Raw genomic sequence first — 23,161 nt, 5'->3', positions numbered from 1 at the left:
ATTATCATTCATGTATAATCCAAACTTGTCCGCCAAATGTCAGGTTTTTATGGGGTTCGAATTCTTTACGAAAGGTGTTTGTGGCTTGTTGACGATAAATCTCTACAATAAACGAACAATACGTAATCCATTTATTTTTAAAATAATATATTCAAGTCAAGTGAAACGTATACACAAAGATTCATTGTACTATTGCTTACCACAGTTGTATGTAGAATTTAATGTTTCAGTATTCCCAACGGAAGACAGTCTTAACTGAATTCATATATTTGTTGATGATTTCATTATAATACAGAAGAATAGAATAGAACTTGTTTGCATTCAGTATGAATTCGTAAAAAAAAAATAAAGGACAAAAGTAGAAAAGCTATACTAACATATTTTGTATATACTTTGATTGGCATGTCATAGCATCTGCTAACGAGTTTTTTTGAAATGTGGTTGTGATTTCTTTGTTATAAAAAATTACCTTCACTCTAAAGTCTTTACACCCTAAAAACTGACTGTCCTATTCGATTTCATGATGTGTTTAAGTATATTATAGCAAGTTTTCCGAAAATGAACTGGAATTCGTTTATTTTCTATTAATATAATGATTGAAACGTTGATTATTCTTCCCTATACAGGAATGAAAATTATATGTTTTAGTTGTACTTTTTAAATAAAGCTTGGAGATTTATTGAGATAATATTATTTTTGTCCTTTTTATGACTTTCCGTTATTGTTTTTCAGATTGTGACTTCTTTAGGCCTAATCCTCTTCCATGCTTTGGATTACGGTTTAGGTGAAGATGAGGATCGAAACCTAAGCCAATCATTAGAAATACTTATTGACCGAATGACATCGGCGGATCCTGACGATGCATCAGACACTAGCGGCAACTATAGCGATGATCTCAGATCCCAAAATGCCGATGAAGGGATTGAGAAGGACTCCGGAGAAGATGATCCTTTGGAAATGGATGACGAAGGAGACAGTAAAAAAAGAAATGGGCTAACATTACAGACAGTTATCGAGGTGAGATCATTAAGCAATAATCAAACAGACAACAACTGCATCTAACGAGGCATGCGCAAACAAATACTTCTTAACTCATACATGTGACGTGTGATTTAATTATTATACACTTACACTTACATGAGAATTGTAGAAAGCAGCTTGTACTGTAGAACAGTTATTGATTGCTAAGAATACTACAGACAATATAAGTAATTTTGTATAAATATAATAAGAAATAAGCAACTTCTAAAACGTTTTGAACAAAATCACTTATGAATTCATTTTATGATGAAGTTTAAAACTTTTTTTGTATGCCTGTTAAAGTATAGATTAGTGTAAAGGTGGAGGTTACCACGTTGTTTGTACATATGTAGCTAATATTTGTGATTTGTTATGTCTTGTCGGTTTTGGCTGTACATGCGTATTTTAGGTGTGCCTGTGGAAATGTTAACTTCGAGAAATATCAGAGTTTTAAAACTTCGTGGTTTTGTGGCATTTATAATCTGAAATTAAGTTTTTAAGTGGACTGGGTATTCAGCATAATATTATGTTTCTACCTTAGGGAGTAACATTGATTCAAATTGACGTAAAAGTTTATTTTTGAAATAATTTTGGAGCTTTTTTTTAACAAGCTTAGGAACTGTTTACGGAAAAAAAATGAAAATATTGACGGCTGAGTTGTTTAAAATTTCCTCTGGAATAAATGGTTTTATCACCATCCATTGGGATGTATGTAGGTATTATCCATATTTGGAAGAACCCCAGAAAAGCATAGCGGTAAACTTACAACGCTAGAAACCGGGTCTCGAAACAATCCATTGTGAAGCTTTATATTCAGCTTCAAGTAAACAAACTCGAACTCGTACTTAAAAGAAAAGTACACATCCATTTTTTCAGTAATTACGTGAATTCATACAAGCAAGTGATACGAGGGGATCATTGTATGTTATCTGAAAATTCATTTACACCCATGAGATTAAATGTTTCATGAAACCCGTCGTATTTTACGAAGAGGTGGATTGTGACCACAGTGTAGTTTCACCAACGCCCGGGTTTTCCTCTACTTAAATCATTGAACCTCGGTGGGTGTATAGTTGTTGGCGGAAACGGCGCCAGCCACTGTGACCACGCATGTTTCCCCTGCAGCACTGTCTTTCTGCCCTTTTTAGATATTCAGCATTTGTAGTTACTAATTGGCAAGTGTCCCAGACATTCAAACAAAAATTTCTCGTTTGTGATCGTTGTAACACTGACAGTTAGCTTTTTACAATACTTTAAGACTGAAGGATGAGTGATTAGCACAAGATAGCCCTTCTTTGATCGTGTTGTAGACAATGGCTCTAATAACCTGTTTTGGTAGACCAACCACTTAATGAATGTTATTGTAATAAGCTTATTTAATTTATTGATGTTTAGTTTAAAGGTGTCATTATAAAATGAACATGTATTTCACAATGTTGATAATTACAAAGTGAAAGCAATGTAATATTTTCACATTTTACACACACAGTCTGGGATCTTTTTAATTAATTCAGCGTTTTTTGTTTATTTTTGTTTCCACTTGATTTTTTTAAGTTGTACCAAACTAACCAAATTAAAATGTGCTTTAATGCACAATGAAGATTAGAATCTGTGTTTAGAGATATTCACGAAAGGTAATAAATTGCTTGAATTAACATCTTTGTTTGTCTTGTTTCGTTTAGATCGTCTTTGAAGTATAAACAGGGTGTTCGAAAATTAGTATACGAAAATTAGTATACCAAAAATAAAGTTGAATAGCTTTATTATTATTATATATCAAGACAAGTAGTAAGCTTGTAAGTTCTAATAATTAATGGACTTCTGTGTATCTTCCATCATTCACTATAATTAATGTAATTCTGCATTCAAATTCTGAGAAAACATCTTCCAACACATCAGTAGGGATGGGTAAGATAGTATCACGAATCCGATGTTTCATTTTTTCATGAACTTTTTATTTGTTGTGGTAGACTTTTGTTTCTAAAAACCTCAAAGATGAAAATCTAAAGGGATTAAAATCGGGAGAACGAATGGGTCGTTTAATAGCCCTCCCCAACCAATCCAACGCTCTAGAAAACTTTGGTTTGAAAACGCTCTAACAATACGAGCAAAGTGGGTGGTGCACCATCTTGTTGGAAGGTAGTTCTTTATAACAAGCCATGAGTTTCTCGGAGTTGAGGAATATAGAACTCTTGTAACATATGTAGGTACGAATTTATAATAACAGTTCGTTCATCAAAGAAACAAGAAGAAAATTAATACAGAAAAAAAACACTTAAAAGCCTACTATTTGTATTACGTTCAATTTTTATTATCTGTTTCTGGCATATTCATTTTCATAGTAATGATACATTTGTGTGGGAGTCTGGTCGGACCTAAGATGGCCCACAACGTACTTTTCAAGACTTCTTTGATTTTAACTTTGCAATGTTATGATAATCTCATAATATATTGTTGGATAATAACTTGAATATAGGAATATAACTTCTGTATTTTTTGATATGCTGTATATGGCATGGTTTAATACTATTTATTTGCATGCTGAGGAAAACTGTAATTTTGTGATTTCTTTGTTTATCAACACGTTTGCTCTAAAATACATATATTTTATACTGACATCATTACATAATAAAACTTGTAATGCCGTTACAGATACGCTTCACTTGATAGGAATGCTTGCTAGCTCTCTTTTTATTTGATCTAATGCAGTTTACAAGCTTACTTTTCACATAAGAAGATAAATATCTAATGTTTCCATAAAGTACTAACGTCCGAAGTTGAACGGTTCATGATGTTGGAAATCTATAAACGTTCCTGGTCAAATATATATAGTTTTCCGATTAATAAGCGTTTGTCACAATTATAGCTTCCGAGGCTTATAGTATACTGAATGTAGCAGACCAACAATATTAATTACATTGTCTCTCCACTAGCTAGCTAGCTTTTACACTCTTTAAACGAGATTGTCGAAAATTCACTTGGCAATAATAAGTAAAGACACACTGATGCTTTTCTGAAACATATGTTCTTGATTTTTACACTCGAGAATCTTCTACAATAGAGAATAGGCGGAACTTACGCAATACGTATTTAACAATATGCGTTACATGCATTAAACTGAAAGAAATGTAGATTTTGAAATACACGTATAACAGTAAATCCGTTACACCTCTCATTCAAAATATGGTATATTAACTACAAAGCACTCATAATTTTAGGGTCACGGGTTCGAATCTCCGTTACACCAAACATGCTTGCCCTTTCAGCTGTGGGGGCATTATAATGTGACGGTCAATCCCACTATTCGGTGGTAAGAGTAGCCCAAGAGTTGGCGGTGGGTGGTGATGTCTAGTTGCCTTCCCTCTAGTCTTACACTGCTAAATTAGGGACGGCTAGCGCAGATAGCCCTCGAATAACTTTGCGCGAAATTCAAAACCAAACCATATTAAAGTTTAAAGACATCGAAAATAGTGGGCGAAACTAAAACCAAAATCGACAAAAACCTACGTTAAACTCGTTAGTTACAAATGTTACTGCAATATCTAACGTGTTACATATTATAATTTATTTGAGACGAGTCTCCAATTTATTATGTTACGTACTGCTATTTCAAATAACCGGAAATTTTAATGTAGTTAATTAAATGTTAATATGCATTAAATTTATGTTATTTGCCAACAAGATTAATACGTACAGTTTCCTTTTTGAACACAAATATATTTTATTGAAATATATAAAACCAATACATTTTATAATAACGGTTTATTACTAATAGTTATTTATATACAAAAGTTTACAAACTTACAAACAGTAATGAGTGTTATATCTGGTCTAGAAATGAATATTTTATCGACTATCCAGGTCTACGACGAACAAACTGAGTTGATATTATTGCACTTTATTTAAGTTAGCTTGCTTGCACTCGCGCTGCTTACTAGTTCGCTTCTTACCAATGAAGATATTTAATATCCTCGTAGAAATACTAACGTCTGAAATTATTCGCTGAAGTTGAAGACTTTGTAACGTTTGAAATCTATAACTTTCCTAGTCAGATTCTGTAGTTTTCCAGTTAATAGACGTTAATCACAATTACAGCTTTCTAGACCTAGAGCGCACCGACTGTAGCTGTCCATGTCTTTCGGCACGTCGGTTTTTATATAAGAATTGCAACTTTTTTTACGTTTCAACAATATTCTAGCGCAATTTCGTAAAATAAATATTGTTGGTTCTCATTTTCAAGAATTTTCTACTTGCGCAATACACAGTCAAGAATATACGTCATATTAAGAAAAAAACTATACAGAAACTAGCGTAGGCACTAAAATAAACATATAAAGGTAAATCTGTTAGACATAATTCAGATAATAACATAAAACTATTTATTGCATTCAAAAAGTCTTTAGTTACAAAATCTTTAAGAAAATCATTTTACATTAACTTCTAAATTTTATGTAAATAAAGATGTTTTTATCTGCATTTTTTTTTCACGTATAATAAAACTTTTTTTGGTTCAAATCCCAGTTAGCATAAGCTGTAGGTAATGTGGGGTTTCCCGTCAACAATGTTGATGGTTTTGTTGCGTCTTTCTTGCCTGGTTAGTGTATCGTGTTTTGGTAAATTCACAATTATTTCCTTGTCGGTGACTGTGTTAAGCATGTTCCCATTTAAAAAGTACCTGCTTTGAAAGTCAGTTATAGGAAGGAAACTGTAAAATAAAACCGACATTTATTTATTTATTCATCCATGTTTTATTTTATACGGTTCCACATTGTCAGCCGGAAACAGGTGTATGACAATATACAAGATCGCTGGGACAACAATGGAGAGGTGCTTCGCTTGCTTAACGCGTAACAATGGTGCAGTTCCCTTTCTGTTCACGACGGCAATTCTTGGAAGGTTGAGCTAGCGTTTCATCTTTCCCGAATTATTATTATTATCACGATAATGCGGCTTGGTTATATACTAGTTGACAGTCTGTTAACTTTATACCGTAAATTTACAATACATCGTAAATAATTACCAGTTGTGTGGATAGCAAGAAAGAATATTTCAAATGATGGTAGATTAAATTAAATCTCGGATATTTGCAGACTTCTACTGTTAAAAACCGAGCGGGCAGAGCACAGACAGCCCATTGTGCAGCTTTGTGCTTAACTACAGGTAAAATCTCGAATTATTTTATTTCATGCAGCATTTTGCGTTTTTGTGAAACAAAGTTTTCATCTTTCTGAGAAGCATGTTTGTTAGTATATAGATTATATATGTGTACATTGTATAAGTATATGTGATGTGTGTCTTGCTTTTGGTTCTACTTGATGTGGGTGTTTGGCTAGAATAAGTTCTAATCAGGTTTGAGGTTAGTTTATACTAAGATCTCGTATCTTTCAAGACTAACCATTTCTCTCAACTGCTTCTGTGTACATTTTAATTCCCTAGCTTTTTTTTTTTGGTGTGTGTGTGTGTGTATATATGTGTGTGAGGTGACAACACTTTCACAAGAACAATAGAAAATTAGTTCTGGTTGCTCTGTGATAAGTCTTCTGGTTAATAGTTTTAAGAATCTAATAAACTTTCTTGTTAATGTGTTTTATCTGTTAAAATACTAGTTCGTTTTGCGTATGAATGGCGTCAAATGGTTACATCGTACATTTCTGTGTAGTTAATCGTAAAAACCAAAAATGTAATGGACTTCCTGTAAGGTGTGCACAAAAAGAAAAGAACTTTACTGCATATTAAAAATTGTCTGATGACGTCACGTAATTAATATTCTGTCCACATGCAAAGTTTTGAAGCTCAAATAAATCGATATACTGAATTTGAGCAATATGGTCGATTTGTGGTTCATTGGTAATTTGTAGTAGTTGTGTTGGCATTTATAAGAACAATTAATATTGGGCATTTATTTTGCATGTAAGTGTGTGTTTGTATATGCATACACACACACCACCTGTTTCCGTAGAAATACCAGAAGAACAGATGTTATGAATATAAGACTTAATGGTATAGCCATGCGCCTATGTTACCGTGAATATTTTTCTTGTAGGTGTATCTTATGACGACTAGAATGCACAACCATTTTAATATGAACTATGATAGTTAGCATACGTTTGTCTAAGATTGTAAAAAGTATTATAAAATATCGGTCACTTAGTTCTTTTTGGTCAGAATAACAAATATTTCACGCATTGATAACCGAAAGACATGCCAAATGGAATAATAAAAAAAATTCCTCACCAAGACAGCTTACAAACTCAAATTTTCTAATATTATTACGATGTTTTTTGTGTATTGAATGTTTCTATGTATCAAAAGTACACTCGAGTGTCACTCCATAATTATAAAACTGTTTCGTATGACTTCCGGTGTGCTGTGGAACCTGAACAATGCAGTTAAGCCTGTTGAAACTAGCTTTCTTAAATAGTTCTGTCAGCTGCTGTCTTAGATGGAAGTAAGAATCAAGTTGTCATATTTTCAGTGAACACACAAACTGGGAGTAGCAATGAATCAACTCCCTAACACATAAAACAAACAACATTTTACTTCAATTCAAGTTATTGAAAATCTGAAAATTTTGATAAAACCTCACGTGGCGCTAGAAATCTGTGGATAATAGTTTAGAATTAAGGACTGGGGCAAATAGTTTTAGTAGCTTTGCAATAAGTACAAAATACAGCATATTGCATTTGTGGATGCTGATGAAAAGAAATTCGATATTTTTTGTGCTTCGAAACACTTGAACCTACTTTTGTGTTATAAAGCTTGTATTTGTGTAACTATATAGATGTGTTAATAGCCCTTTTGTAAAATTGACTGAGAAACTAATTTCTTAAGAAATATTCAGTGAATAAAGATATATCAGAAAATAAAATGTTTTTGTTCGATATTTTCAAATTATATGGTGAATATTTTCATTTAACGTACATAGTCATTTGCACATTAGTCCTGGAGGAATCTTATGAAACAATAGGTTTACATCGTTTTGAACAGTATAACAACTAACTTTTTACATCTTTCCACCCTTACTGAGCAGTTCTGCTTTTTTTATGTAGCAAATAATTCATGAAATGTGAGCTTAATATTTATATGACTTATTGTCCAACAATGTCATCAGAAATATATCAACAATTAGTATCATAATATCTGCCATGTACTCAACTTAAAAAAAAAAAAAAAAAGGTTGAAAAATTTTGATGTGTTACTAATACATTTAATCTTGCCTTATGGGTTTTAACAAAATAGAAGTAAATGATTGACACTGTATCCTACTGTAATTTGTATACTTTTTATCTACTGTTACTTCTGTGTGTAAAATGTTGGATTGGAGTTTTTGTCTCTTCTTTTATATAACCGTGAGAAGTATATTTTAATTTTGAATTGTTACTTTAAAAAGTGTTCAATTTGACGTTTTAGTTTGTTTTATGCTTAAAATGTTTAGTTGTCTTTTCGAAATGCCCACAATATTTTTACATTTGTCATTTCAGATGTGTGCTTCTCACCATTTGTGTCCGTCCCAAGCCGATAGCCACTATAAAGCAGTGTGTCGAGCACTTGTTGCCGAAGCCTTAGAACTTTCTAGCTTCCTCGAAAAAATTTCCAAAGGAACAAAGGTGTCATTAGTTTTATCAATAGTTTCTGGCGAAATAACTTAACACTTGCAAGATAAACAGTTGGTTTATCATAGTTACAGACGTAAGTGTATATTCACACCTACTCAGTACGCCTATGTTTGGACTTAGCCAATGGGAAGGTGATATTTTGTGTCTAAATACCACTAAATTATTGGTTGTGTTTGCATCATGTTTTTATTTGTTTAAAATCATTGATTTTTAAAACAACTAAAAATATCGCGTAATTATTTAAGTTCATTATGAAATCAAATAGAACAATATACAAATCGTTGCATTTTTTTCGCTATTTTAGGTGAATATGGTTAGCAAGCAGGTGTAGCGCCATCTATTGAAGCTGAAATAAACAAATGTTGAAACATGAACTATTCCTCCCAATGTGTTTAATATTTTATTAGATCAGGATTACAATTTGAAGTTAGCTTTATTATATATTTTAAGCTGCGCCTAAACTTTTGGTGGAATAATTATGTTTCAGCCAGATACTTGTTCGTCAGATGTGTGTTAAATGTTAATGCAGATTTTACAATCGCTTAATCATTATCTGTGGCTTTCACTCAGGATCTTCGAGAATCTGTCAGGGAAGATGTTACTGAAGGACGTATGCTGGATATGCTGAAATTTCAAGATTGGGTAAGTTGTTAAAGGATATATATATATATATATTTGACAAAATTAAACTGCTTTTATATTAAGCCCTATTTTAAAAACGGGTTAGTCGCAAACATTTCGGACATCTATTTGAAATTTCGTCATTATTAGTAACATACCCGTATTAAGGAGCGTCAAAACGATAGATACAACAGAAAGTTTAAATAAAGTATATACTTCTGTATGTTTTTATTTGTTGAAACAAAAAATGAATTGTTAATGAATCTTACTTACCGTAGACTATCCACCAGACACCAACACAAAACATTAGATGCTATGGGACCTGTAGACTTTGAATTTGTTTTTATAAATCTAGAAATCTACATTGATACTGTTGCATCCGTTGGCAAAATTAATTTTACTTTATATTCCAAAAACACCCAATTTTGACATTGTGAAAATAATTGTAGTAAAAAAGAATAAACAGTTTGCGGCATATTTTTAAAATGTTAAGTTATCATTGTAGCCATGTCGAACTTCATCGCTATTGCCTTTTGATGCGTTGTGTTATGAGGGCTTCTTTGTCAGTTATGATTAAGTTTTGTTGCTTGTTCAGTCAATTCAAAAATCTTCTCTTTTAGCCATGCTTCAGACAAACGTTTTAAAGGTGATAACTTTTACAAATTAAATACACTGCACAACAAAGTTTTTACTTCTTGAACACTGTTGTGTGTTCCTCATAGACTTTTGGTTGCTGATCACAAAAATCACATCCAAATTTGCCCATCACGTAGCGTTTCATCGAAATCTTCAGTTTCACCAGGACATTGTTACAATGAAAAAACGATATTAGGGCATCTGGAATCCGTCAATGCTTGCTGAATACTGTTGGATACTGCAACGTGATGCACCGGACATTGAATACAAATGAAATTCAGGAGCAAAACACTTTCAATTAATTATGTTGAACTTAATAGTGTATTAGAAACATGGACGCAATTAAATACGTTATTGCCAGTAAACAGTTAACTGTCTATTTCTCAGAGTTCCTACGTGATGAGGCCCGGCATGGCCAAGTGTGTTAAGGCGTTCGACTCGTAATCCGAGCCTAGCCGTGGGGACGTTATAATGTGACGGTTAATCCCACTATTCGTTGGTTAAAGAGTAGCCCAAGAGTTGGCGGTGGGTGGTGAGGACTAGTTGCCTTCCCTCTAGTCTTACACTGCTAAATTAGAGATGGTTAGCGCAGGTAGCCCTCGAGTAGTTTTGCGCGAAATTCGAAAAACAAACAAACGTTTGTTGAAGCAAAACCAAAATTATATTTGTGCTTACCCGCCAGATACAATCAGCAAAAACTTTTCAAATACATTGTTGTGCAGTGTTATTAACGTAACTCTGACAAAGAAATAATAATAAACTCACTAATAATTTACTCGTTTCTTTACTTATAACCATACATTTATTTGTTTATAATTACAATGATCGTTTGTTGTAGCAAGTTGCTTATGAATATACTATTAATAACTTGTTTTGAGGTTCTAATGACATCTCAGCAGCACATCCGTTGTTTCTTTCTAAAATATAATAACTTAAATCTAATAGACTGTTAAAGGTTTGTAATATATGAACAATATATATGGGTTGCGGTGTTTCTAAGAGTATGGATCACATACAGTTAGTGGTTTTAATGATGAATGGTTTTATGTAGAACTTCGGTTGGAGTGCAAATATTATATACGTGATGACGGATATGTTAACCTGAAGATGACTTAAGAAGGTCGAAACGTTATTCTCTGCTTTATTAGTAGAAGTGTTAATACACATACCAGCCGTTCTGAGATACATAAATACTTATATCGTGTTAAAGTACAGACAGTAAAACCTGTATAAGCCGGAAATTGCATAGGGCGAAAACCTGTATAAGCCGGAAATACCAAAATTTTGCAGCATTATCTTAAGATTTCTCTTGTAAAAGGCCCTCAATATGGCGGAACCTCCGTAACGCGGACGGAAAACTATCTTTCACCAACCTCATCTACCAACAAGTAAGATTAGAACCTGAGTAAGGCAGAAAACTGTTTTTGATTAAATATTAATTTCTTATTTAATTAATAAAGTGTTTAAATATTAATAAATTCTCGAACATTTTGTTACAGTAAGTATTGGTTAAATATATTCTGTTGTTTTTTTTCTGCCGTCATTATTTTTGCAGTTAAATTAAACAAAAGAATGGAACAAGAAAATAGGAATATCTTACTTTTTCTAGATAATGCTACTGGTCACCCAAAAGTTCAACTTTCAAATGTTCGTTTAGTCTTTCTACCTCCATGTACAATATCAGTTCAACAGCCACCAGATAATGGAATTATGCTGTGTATAAAAATGAAGTACAGAAAACTGATGCCTCAGCATATTATTGCAAACATGGACGACTGTAAGAGAGCGTCTGAAATGACCATGAAAATTGACGTATTAGGTGTAATTACATTTTTAAATCATTCAATCAAATGCGTAAAAGATGAATGCGTAATAAAGTGCTTTCAAAACTGTGGATTTATTCTTGATAATGGCGGAGACTGTGGAGAAGTTGTTTGTTATGACAATTCTGGTGAAATCCAAACTCTGATGATTCTGTGAACGTTGACAAGAATGTTTCAACAGAAACTGATAAAATTGATTTAAAATCTATAATAGAATCGCAAGATGGTAACAGTGTGAGATTCATAAGATAAACAAAATGGAAAAGCTAGTGAATAAATAGAAATTCCTACATCATCGCAAGTGTTAAATTATATTAACGCTATTAAACTGCATGCAAAAATGAAGGGGGAAAATGAACTTCATGAAAAGGTCGTTGAATTGGTGTTCTCTTTTCACCGCATGAGAAAGCCCATTAAAAAAAACGAAACAGTTGAAATTGGACACTTTCTTTAAATAAATTTGATTAATATTTTGTGTACTTATGTATATTTTGAATGCTTATTTTTGTTCTTATTCTAATAAATATGGTATAAACAGTATAATAACTTTATTCACAAACGTCTTACTTCCCTTGAGTCAAGCAAGTATAACGTTCCGCTCAAAAATTATATATAAGTAAGGAAATGTATGTTCTGCCTAAGCCGGAAATTGTACTTGGTCCCCTGTGATTGCGCCTTAGACAGGTTTAATTGTACAATTAACAGCAGCAGTTGTTGTGCGGTGTGAATTGCATTATTCTCCTCATTGTGTGTACAGATTCGGTTACACTAATAAAGTTAAATAGTAAATTATTATTTGTTGATAGCTAAAAATGTTCAAATTAAAACAATCTGACTTTCTTTGCAAAAAGCAACAACAAATAGTATCTTGTTTTATATCTTACGTTACAGCTAAACATTGGACAGATGAATTTCTATGTGTATATTGTTGACATTAGGTCATTTTTCGTTTTAACTTTTCCGTATGATCTGTAGCACTGAGAATAAAGTTACGAATTCTAGTTATGATACTTGATTTAATATGATTTTCTTACCTCAGGCGATGTTATGGATGCAGGTCATTAAACAGTTGAGACAAGGAGTAAAACTTAAGAAAGTTGATTTTCACTCACACCCACAACACTCAATTGAGTACGAATTGACTCCTTTCGAAATGTTGTTGGACGACATCCGCTCTCGGCGTTACAAACTAAACAAAATAATGGTAAGTGTAACTTATGTAGTGTGATGAATTATAAATAACTTGTTCGATTGTCGTACCATTGTTATTATATGTATCTCTCTCCCGCTCTCGTATCCTAAATGCAAAAGCTAACTTGTTTCGGTGTATATGTTGATTGAATACCATGGTATGGTGTGTCGCACAATAAATAAAAGTGTTTAAAGTGTAATAAATGTATTCCATTTTGGCAGGACATCGTCAGTTGTTTATGGAATGAGGTAAGAAGAACAAGAAGGAATAAAGTAGATCTTAAGAATTAAAAACATAATAAAATGTTATTAAAAAGTGGAATCAATTATTGTAGGACAAAATGCATTTAACAGTGTGAGTTCATATATATAGTCTGTATTTTACTCGCTAGATGTATGTATGCATTCAGATACTTTGTACTTTAAATACGATGGCACTATTTTTAAAGGGAAATGACGTGCACTGAATGCGATGAACCACCTTTATCTAAAGTTAAAATTAAAACGTGAACTTTCTAACAAAACAGTTATATTCGTCACTTATACTTATTGTGTATCATTGGACGTTGCTAATATGCGCAAATTATTATTCATTTTGTTCATTATTGGTGAGTGTAACTCCTCACTCAACCGAGGGATGACAGATGTTTTATTGTGCGACAACAATGGGTTACAATGTTTTTATCACTGTACTGTCCCTTTGCTGCTTTATTTATGTTTCTTACTAAGTGCTCAGTGGACGACAGTTATCGTGACAAACATTGTTTTTGTCAAAGGTTGTAACTGACTTTTCAGATTATGTGCTAGAAGTTCACACTGGATACATAACATAGTGTTGTTGTTCGCGTGTTTATTGGTACTCTTTCTTACTTTCACGCAAACGTATTGATAAATACTATATTCTATCGTAATGTGGATAACAGTATTATAGCAAAAGAACTTGAAGCGAATTGGTCACTTCAGGAACAGTTATGTAATAGTCATGTCGTAATAAGGTGTACAAAAGTGGACGGTGAGCTAAACATATGTTAATGTAAGTACAGAATTGTCCAAAACTCAGGGACCTAGGCAGCATAACTCGCGAGGTTTCTAGTTACAAAAAAAAAACGAACTGTTACAAAACTGAGTTGAAGGTATCAGATGGCGTAAAACATTAGTAAAATTGAATGAAATACGTCGGCCCAAATTATGCTTTGTGGAATTTCTTTCTTCGGAATGAATAATTCTAGCAAAAGAATAGATGTATACGAATTTAGACTTGCATTCGTTAGTATTTGATCAGATTTACTTGTGTGTGAAAAGTGCTTCAGTGGTATTTATTTATCGTATAAGTTGAGTACAAAATCACTGAGATGTGTTTGTAATAATCATCAAAATGCCCTCTTAATTTACGCTAAAGTTGAGGTATGTTGTGTAAGTTGTATCTTTGTTGCATGAGGTACAGAACTCTGGCACCGACCACTCGGGCATCGCTAGTTGTGTGCAGAAGAGAAAAACAAAATAGGTAAAAAAAATGGTCTGTCTGTGTTGCAGGTGAATGGAGATATCCCACCCCGACTCAAGAAAGACGCACGTGTCTTAATACTGGAATTCATCCGTTCCCGTCCACCTCTAGTCCCCGTATGTTGTTTTTGTCTTGCCATAGTTTAAACAAATGGACTATTTTTCATTTGTAAAGTGTCGCTGTAAAATAAAACAATAATAATTTATAAAAGGTATGTATACACCCATGTACTCCTAAGTGAATCCAAAACATTTTATCAATAATTTATTTTTATTAATCCACGAATTTTCAGACGAATTTTTGTAATTGTGGGCAAATAAATAAAATTTTACCATTTTGGCATTTTTTTTCATATCATGTTATCGATTTTAGTTTCTTTTTAAATAATTTATTTATTTAAATATTTATTTTACCTGATATGAAGATTGCAATTACCTGATTCTCCCATTTGAATACTGCGTTATACTGTTATACAGAGATAGACAATGGACGGGGTAAAATAATATCTGGCCACTTATAAAATCCACTTAAAAAATAGTATGTTTTCATACAGAGTATATTTTATGCTATTCGAAGCTTATGGACAGAATTCAAACCATTCACAAAATATAAACGTTATTTTAATATAGGTATCCAAAAGGAAACTACCCCCGCCGCCACAGAGACCACCAACTCTCTATGAACAGTTAATGGCGTCCATCAGACAACACCCAAAGCTGAAACCAATACCTAAGAGAAGTGCTTCAGGTAAGACTCGTGTTGGTCCTCTAGGTGGCGGATAACTAAGGCGAAAATTTTTTTGTTTTTGTTATCCCGTGTTTTGATCGCTAGCGTTTGTTTGAGTAGCTATACAAAGAATGTAATAAGTTTCTACGTTATTCATTGAATGTGTTTTCTTTGCAGAAGTTAAATATTTGAATCAGAAAAATTAAAAATTCGAAATTACAAAAATTATCATTACTTTTGAAAAAATGAAAATATTAAACTTTTGCAAATGTATAATTGTTGGCTTAGATTTTTGTTTTTCTTATAACATTATAGCGTGATAGTTTAGCATTCGTTATGCCTACATGCTCTAGCAGTCTTCAGTACATTTGTATTTGCCCCCCAGTAGCTCAGTGGTATGTCTGTGGACTTACATCGCTAAAAACCGGGTTTCGATATCCGTGGTGGGCAGAGCACAGATAGCCCATTGTATAGCTTTGTGCTTAATTCGAAACAACAACAACATTTGTATTTTCCGTACACTTTCATGGTTAGCCAATTCTAGAAAAAAGGATTTTTGATCCTATGAAATAAACGTTTTTTTGGTGTGTTTTTTTTCGTGAGTTAGTGGTATAAATATCAGATAGTTCAGAGTGATCACTAAAATATTATCTTGTATTTTTCATAATTAAGTTTGAACGGGTGACTTGGAACAGATACTGAATATAAAAAGTACGCTGACAGTGGCGAAAATTAAGATGCACATTTTATAAGTTGTTTTTATTTTTAACATTAGCTAAACAGAAAAAAACCATTTTACAAAATGCTGTGAAACTTTTATAGATTTGAAAGAAGTTGCTAGGCCTATTTCATCCTATGTAAAACTTAGCGTTGTCGGGAAGCTTTAGTATCTTTTGAATTAGTGCGTTTTGTTACTGGGTTTTCGTAGTATTTTCAGTGAACCTCAGATCTTGATTTTTTAAGGCCACTCAGAAACCCTAATATAAAAAAAATTCATTTTCGGGTGTCTTTGGATTTTGATGTGATTATGATATCGAGTTTGACTTGGTGTAAGTAAAATAATGTGGAGGATGTGGCTTGAGAGGAACATTTTATGTGATAATGTTATATAAAACCACCAGATGTAAAGTTCATACATCTACAAATGGATATTAAAAGATATTGTTTATTTATAACAAGTTTTTTTTTGTTTCAAGATGTATTTATTGCTGGTTTATTAGTGACAGTCACAAAGTCCAAATGAATGTTTTTTCTGGCTTCCCTTGGAAACATCTCTAAACGTTCACTTCAATACCCTGAAATTTAGCTCTAGAAAAATATATATTTTTTGCCATTTTTCTTTTTTCTACCAGAAAAGACTAATATCAGATAGGATAACTTTTCTATCTTATGGTTACTAGCTCTGCTTTTGTTACATACGTGCACGTTTCGCAGAACATTGACATTGTTACAATGTACGCTACAGGTTATTGCATAATATCAAATAAAGCAATCTCATATATATTCTAACAAAAAGCACTGGTGTCCCTACAATGTTGTGAGACAGGTGCTGTATGGATGAATTCACAACCCCCAAGAGACCTTTCTGTTTTATTGTTGCAAAATAAAAATAAATCTCATGTTAATATATTTTCCTCTTAATCAAAATCACTTCACCGTGAATGTGGTAAGATTGGGCTATTCATACAGCTCAGAGTAGAGTAACAGATGTAGCTGTATGGGTGTAATACAGCTGTCACTTCTTTATTATGCACCGAGAGGTAACCACACAATAAATGTTCGACAGTGTGAACGCTAGATTGGAAGTTTAAATTTTGTTGTGTGGAAACTTGTATATCATTTTAATTTATAGCATTTGATGTCATTAAATGTTTTGCTACATGTTTTCAGTTCTTTTAGCTTGTGTATTTTTATGGGCCACGTGTTATTAACATACTGCTTTTTCTTCCCGTATTATTAAAGGCGTTATTCAGAAATGAACTCGAATGCGTGTATTGTCGTCACCTATTATCCTGTTATGATATGACAGACAAATAATTTTCTGTGTTGTTACAGGATTATTCTACGAGACGGTTTTTTATGATCTTCTAAACCTTAGAGATGTAAGTTTGAGAGCATATATGCTAGAATTTACGGTGTTTTTCTACGACAAACACAAATCCAATAGGTAATTGTGTTCTTTACGTTAAAATAAAAACTTCCTACATTGCTTCGCGCCATCAGAACTTGTGATGTTTTAAGCTTCGTCTTCTACCGTGCGACGCTTACAAAAAACACACAAAGAAAACTGATTAAAAGGTATTTTAGTGCTCAATTTCTACAGTGTCAGGTTTTAACCGGATATTTTAGTTGTTTTTTTTAATAAATCTCGTAACGTATCACAGCATATAATTTTATGCAATATGTTAATTAACAAAACTATTTTCAAAGAAAACCAGTCAGCTATGTAAAATTCTGTTTTGCAGTCAAAATTGTAGTCGTTTTTGAGCGAATAGAGAAGTTGACGATAATTACAGTGGTCAGAGATCACCCGTATTTCTTGTATGCGGAAGTCTAGATCCATAAAACGTTTGTCTATAGTCTTGTAGGCTATACAGGTGAAACAGTTTCACTATAATTGCCGCACGAAGACATTTTAAGTGCTGCGTGGAGAAGAGGGCTAGGGTCATGTCTCAGGCTGAGGGTTAGGAAGTTCTTTATTATGTGTGGAACAATAATAAAGAATGCTCTGTTTTACTTGGTTCGTGTAATAATCATTAGCTTCTGATGAAAGCATTCTACTTGCGTAGTTCAAAACTAAACACTAACCCGGTAATTAACATAGCTATGTAGGTTTATTAAAATCTGAAATATTGCAAAATAAAAACTTCTAACAATGAGAATGAATTGATTCTTCTGCAGGACAACTCGCTGTTAGAAATGATTTCGACTTGTCTTTGTAAATGTTTGAGGTTAACGACGTGATAATCGTAAATAATTACTAAGTATTCACAAAATATGTGCATAACGATTTGAGAAATGCCGAAAACAACGTCGTATTACTTCATCAAAGCGGTATTTTTATGGGCGTTGACTTCAGAGACTCGAGGCCATTCAGTTCTGAACGTCTAGACACTTGTAAAATATTACGTATGGTAATTAATGCGATAGTGTTATGTATAGGATCAAAAGTTAAGATCATCTCAGTGTTTCAAATAATGTAACAAAATGGGAACGAAACCTCGAATCTGATCAGTTATCCCTGTAATTGTTCACCGTGTTCTATGGCGTTGAGGAAATATTCATGAAGTCAGACAGTAAAGGTACACAGCTTTTTTTTTTTAAGGAAATGTGATAGTATACAGTTACCATGGTAGTGTTTTGTTTTTATATTGCAATTTTTTCATTACTCCTGTTATAACACTTTTCAAATATATTTTGTTGTGGTCTAATTTAGTTTTTTATGGTAAAGTGTTTTCCGCCATCTTTTCTAGACTAATTTGAGTAGAACTTGTGCGTAATTTTATCGGTTTATTTACTGAATATACTAATAAAAAGATAAATATTTTTCCATAGGAAACTCAAGGACACGAAATATTCATGCACACATTTTGAGATAAACTCAGGAAAGTAAATGTAAGCGAGAATCAAAAGGTGGCATAATTTCGAGCATTTTTGGCATTGTTGTTTTACATAAATTTAGGTTGTTTTTTTTTTATTTCACTGACGTATTCCCTCCATTCAACAGCTCATACTGCCGTATTAAAACTCGTATTTTTTAAATCTTTAATGTGTTTAAAATACGTTCTTATTACTTGTTAACACGTAATTTAACTTTCTGACCAATTAATAACTCGATAAATCTATAATATTAATTAATTTGGTTTTAGAGTGGGTTGAGTTATTGTAAGTTAATTAAATGAAATGAAAAGAATAGCATAATTTCTGAAAAAAAATGTTCAAGACATTCACTTTATTTTTTTTCCGTTCAGGGGAGATATATGAATGCGCACACGCGTGCACACACACATACACACATATATATATATGCCCACTTTAACTGACGTAGACTCAGACCTACGAAGTAATAAGCAATTCACGTGCTGTGCCTACATTTGACCAATTGTCTTCATTGCAGTAGAAAAAAAATAACATCTACATTTAAAACGTTCTACCACGGAACCGCAGCAGATGAAGAACCAAGAACCCTCTAGAGGTGAATAAGAATAAGAATTTATAGTACCATCCTGATCACAAAATAAGGAATCGATGCGATTAGTGGATTTTTCGTTATGTTTTGCATTACTTTGGAAACCCTGGAGCAAGTGGTGACTTCGTATCTTTGCACCTCCGTCTGTTTGTACTGTGACCCACGACCTCTTGAAAAGCTATACTGATATAAACAGAGTGTTGAACAAAAAGAAACATGGCACAATTATATTCTTACAAAATTAATACCAGGCTGGCCAGACCACGCTCTAAAGCTAAACCCTGCATCACCCATCCAATTACAATCACTTAAACCGACATGGTCAGATTAATAATATATATTAATTTCAATTCAGACCAACCTATGTATTTGGGATCAAAACTAAAAACTCATTTTGCAGTCACTATAACTCGTTTATTCTCAAACTATGGTACATGGAGCTTATTGTCAGTGGTACGCACAAAAATTAATGTAAACATTAGAAAGCTTGTAATAGGTCCAATTTGAGCTTTTCGCGTGGATGTACACATTGCTTTCTTCTAACTTCAATTCTGCATAAATGCACCAGTGTTTTCTTCCTTTCAAATTGAGAAACATCTCGTCACAAGTTTTTCAACTGTGCATGAAAACAGTCATAATTCTGACATTGATAAGAGGTGAAAATATTGACTATTTTCCTCTAAGATTTTCAGTCATTTGTTTACAATTAGGCTTGGATTTGTACTCGCAAAAACAAATTTAAACAGAAAGTGGCCCATGAGCCAGAAAAGTATGATAACCATTGGTATAGCTAATTAGGCTTGTTACTGTTTAAATATGTAGAGTTAATAGTAGTAATTTCTATCGTTTCACTCCGGAAATTAATGTTTATGATGAAAACAAATGACGAATAAGAAAATGAAATAATACTTAAACCGTTCATGAAAATATAAGAATGTCAAATGTAATAAACATATGGAGTTCATGACAATAAGTAACAAATAACGTTACGTTTTCTGTAAAATCACGTATAAAGTTTAATAATAATAGTAATACTTGGAAATGAAACTTGAAACACTCGTTAAGAAAAGAATTATCAAAAACTAATGTATCTAATGGCGTGTTGTCATACTATATATGTATGTATACGGAACCGTTATGTAGTTAATATATTAACTATATATGTTTAGAACTTTACGGTAGATAAAACCAGTAGTGGTCGATACACTAAAGTGGTTTACGTTTTAACCTAAACAACATCCCAAAGAATTTAGATTGTAGACGTAAGTTTTTAAAAAGTCATAATACTTAATAAATCTTCTAAATGCATAACCTATAGCATAATTGAATGAAGTTTGTGTTTATAATGCGCAGTGCGAAACTTAGTTTATGAAAAATGTGTGAATGTTAATTGAATTGTAAACAACGTGGTGAAAGTGCTATTCAGGATGTTTATCTGAGAATGACAAATGTTACATAAAAATTCCAGTTGCATATATAGTTGTCATTAAGATGCTACTTTAAGGTGTCTTTTAGAATCATCCCTGGTTAGGAAGGTTCTTACTCAGTAGCAATATATCAAAATTGTGATTAAAATGCCTTAATGCATTAGTTGTTCTGATGTCCCTTGCAAACGCACTGGTACAAGGGAAGTTCTTTGGATTTGTGTTTTAACTAGCCCTGCTCGACTCTGTGTGTGTCTTTTGTTCTCGTGGAAAAGAAGTAACCCATTGTGGTGATGGTTGAGTAGAAACATGCGTGATGACGAGAAACCAACTTGAAGTAAAAATGTGTCTCAAGACGGCTGGTGTGGGTATTAAAACTTTTTATTAAAATAAAGTAGAGAACAACGTTTCGACCTTCGTAGGTCATCGTTAGGTTAACACAGAGGTAAATATGGTGACAGGAACTAACCATACGTGTAAGTTGTTTAAACCTTTTTAAACTAAACAACAAAAGGGTGAGGTAATTTCATTACTGGTGAGGTGGATGGTAATTAATAGTACTTTTAAAGAAGTTTAAATCACTGTATGTAGTGTACAGACCCTTCATAATAATTCTGTAGTCAGTATTAGAATTGTGAACAAAGGTACCTTTGACGTCATCACTTATTCTATGTTTATACCTAAGAAGCTGACCTACTTTCCAGCGACAGCTGGTGTAATTTGAACGTGGTTCACAGAAGCGGAAGTTTGTCTTTCAACTTGTTTTCTCCCCAGGCGTTTGGTACTGTAACGTATAGGAAAGCTTAAATCATTACCTAGTACCTACCAGTCAGTGTTTCTCACCTCGTGGTCGTATCGGTAGGGAAGGTTCAGTGTCTAATATGGCCTACAGTGATGACGAGTTCTCATATGGTGAGAGTTTATTTATAAAAAATGTTAGAGTTGAAAGTTGGTAGAATCATTTATAGGATTAGTTAGAAAGTTTGTGATGTTGATTCTATGATCACTTTACAGTGGTTAAACAGTTCTAAAAGTATTTCTTTTACATTAATAATATAAGTTAGAACTGAGTGTTTAGTAGAAATATGTTTTCTAAATGGCATGATACGTATCCAGAAAATTTATTCGATACTTGTATTTCCGTATTGCCACATTTAAACAATTCACCACGTGACGCATTTGTTTTTAAATAAACATAGAAAACGCTTCTAACGTTGTATATTACTTATAGTATCAACACGAATTTGTTTAAGAGTTAAATGTCGGAAGTAAAAAAAGTATTGAATATTCGTTCATTTTCCGTGATATGCAAATTAATAAGATATGACTAATGTTTCTTTAATTAATCATAAAATCATTGATTGTATTAAACATACATTTCTCAGAACATTTACTTAATATTATACCTTTTCAAGGCTAAAACAAAGGTTGTATTGCGTTTTCTGCTAAGGTGAAACAGTTAAATCATTCTCTCTTTTTAAATTACATGTGTGTAATTTTCATAGTATTTCGTTTTGTAGTAATAAAATTTAAATATATTAGTAAAAATGAGTGACAAAATATTCTAGTAAGTTGTAATTTTAGGTTTACTATATTATTATTAATACGTGTATGTATGTGGATAAACTGTTTAAAAGAATACTCAAAATAGGTTAAGTCCATTTTAACTTGTGATGTTATAGTATTTATTCGAAAGTTATTCTTTGTTTTGTGTATGTGCAGATTTCACGTAACAACTGGTCTAGAAAGTAATTAAGCTGTTCTCGTTCTAAACCACTTTTGTTCATTTGTTATTCTCAAAAGTAAATAATAACTGTTACTGTGTGGGAGGGATATTGTTCAATATGACACATTGTGTATGGATGTTGAGAGTAATCTCTTTCAACAATTGTTCCGGCAATTTATAGAAGTTATGACTCTACCTGTGTTGTAATGAGAATGGCCAGTCATGTGGGTAGTGCAAGTCACCCTAGATAAATGCAAGATTTCGTTTGCATTAAAAAATTTTCTATTTAGACTCTGTTATGGAACATCAGTTTCATTAGAATAATTTGAATGTGTCTTATGATCCTGTATACACAATTGTATCGTGTAAGTAACAGCAAGTATACACGTTGGATTTAATGTTTAATAAAGATTTTCAATTTCATATTTTAATTTTCATCTATTCTTAATTCTTCATTTTACATCACCAATGCTGGTAAGAAATTTACCATTACTCTGTAACTTATAACTTGAACAAACATCCTGTTATCTAATGGACCTATTTAATATTGCTCTGATGTTAATTGAGTTTTACTAGGATGTACCATGCTATTATAGTGAATATCTTGTAAGTGATATAATAATGTCTTTAAAATAATGATTTTTAAAAGAAAATTATTCATTGAAAATTAAAAAGGCAGAGACAT

The 23,161-nt window shown here is 32.5% G+C and overlaps 1 protein-coding gene across 1 annotated transcript in view; it reads left to right on the top strand.

Moving 5' to 3' along the window:
• The window catches only part of LOC143232157 (protein spire homolog 1-like), a 120,621-nt gene that overhangs the window by 80,902 nt on the left and 16,558 nt on the right, over positions 1-23,161 (top strand). Inside the window, exons 3-8 of the mRNA XM_076467255.1 lie at positions 733-1,017; positions 8,502-8,627; positions 9,207-9,278; positions 12,756-12,920; positions 14,441-14,527; positions 15,041-15,158. Of these exons, the coding sequence (XP_076323370.1) occupies positions 733-1,017; positions 8,502-8,627; positions 9,207-9,278; positions 12,756-12,920; positions 14,441-14,527; positions 15,041-15,158 (853 nt within the window). The remainder of the gene's footprint in view (positions 1-732; positions 1,018-8,501; positions 8,628-9,206; positions 9,279-12,755; positions 12,921-14,440; positions 14,528-15,040; positions 15,159-23,161) is intronic.

Source organism: Tachypleus tridentatus, chromosome 11 (assembly GCF_004210375.1).
Source record: "Tachypleus tridentatus isolate NWPU-2018 chromosome 11, ASM421037v1, whole genome shotgun sequence".
Taxonomy (NCBI): domain Eukaryota; kingdom Metazoa; phylum Arthropoda; class Merostomata; order Xiphosura; family Limulidae; genus Tachypleus; species Tachypleus tridentatus.
This window is presented reverse-complemented; position numbering and strand designations above follow the sequence as displayed.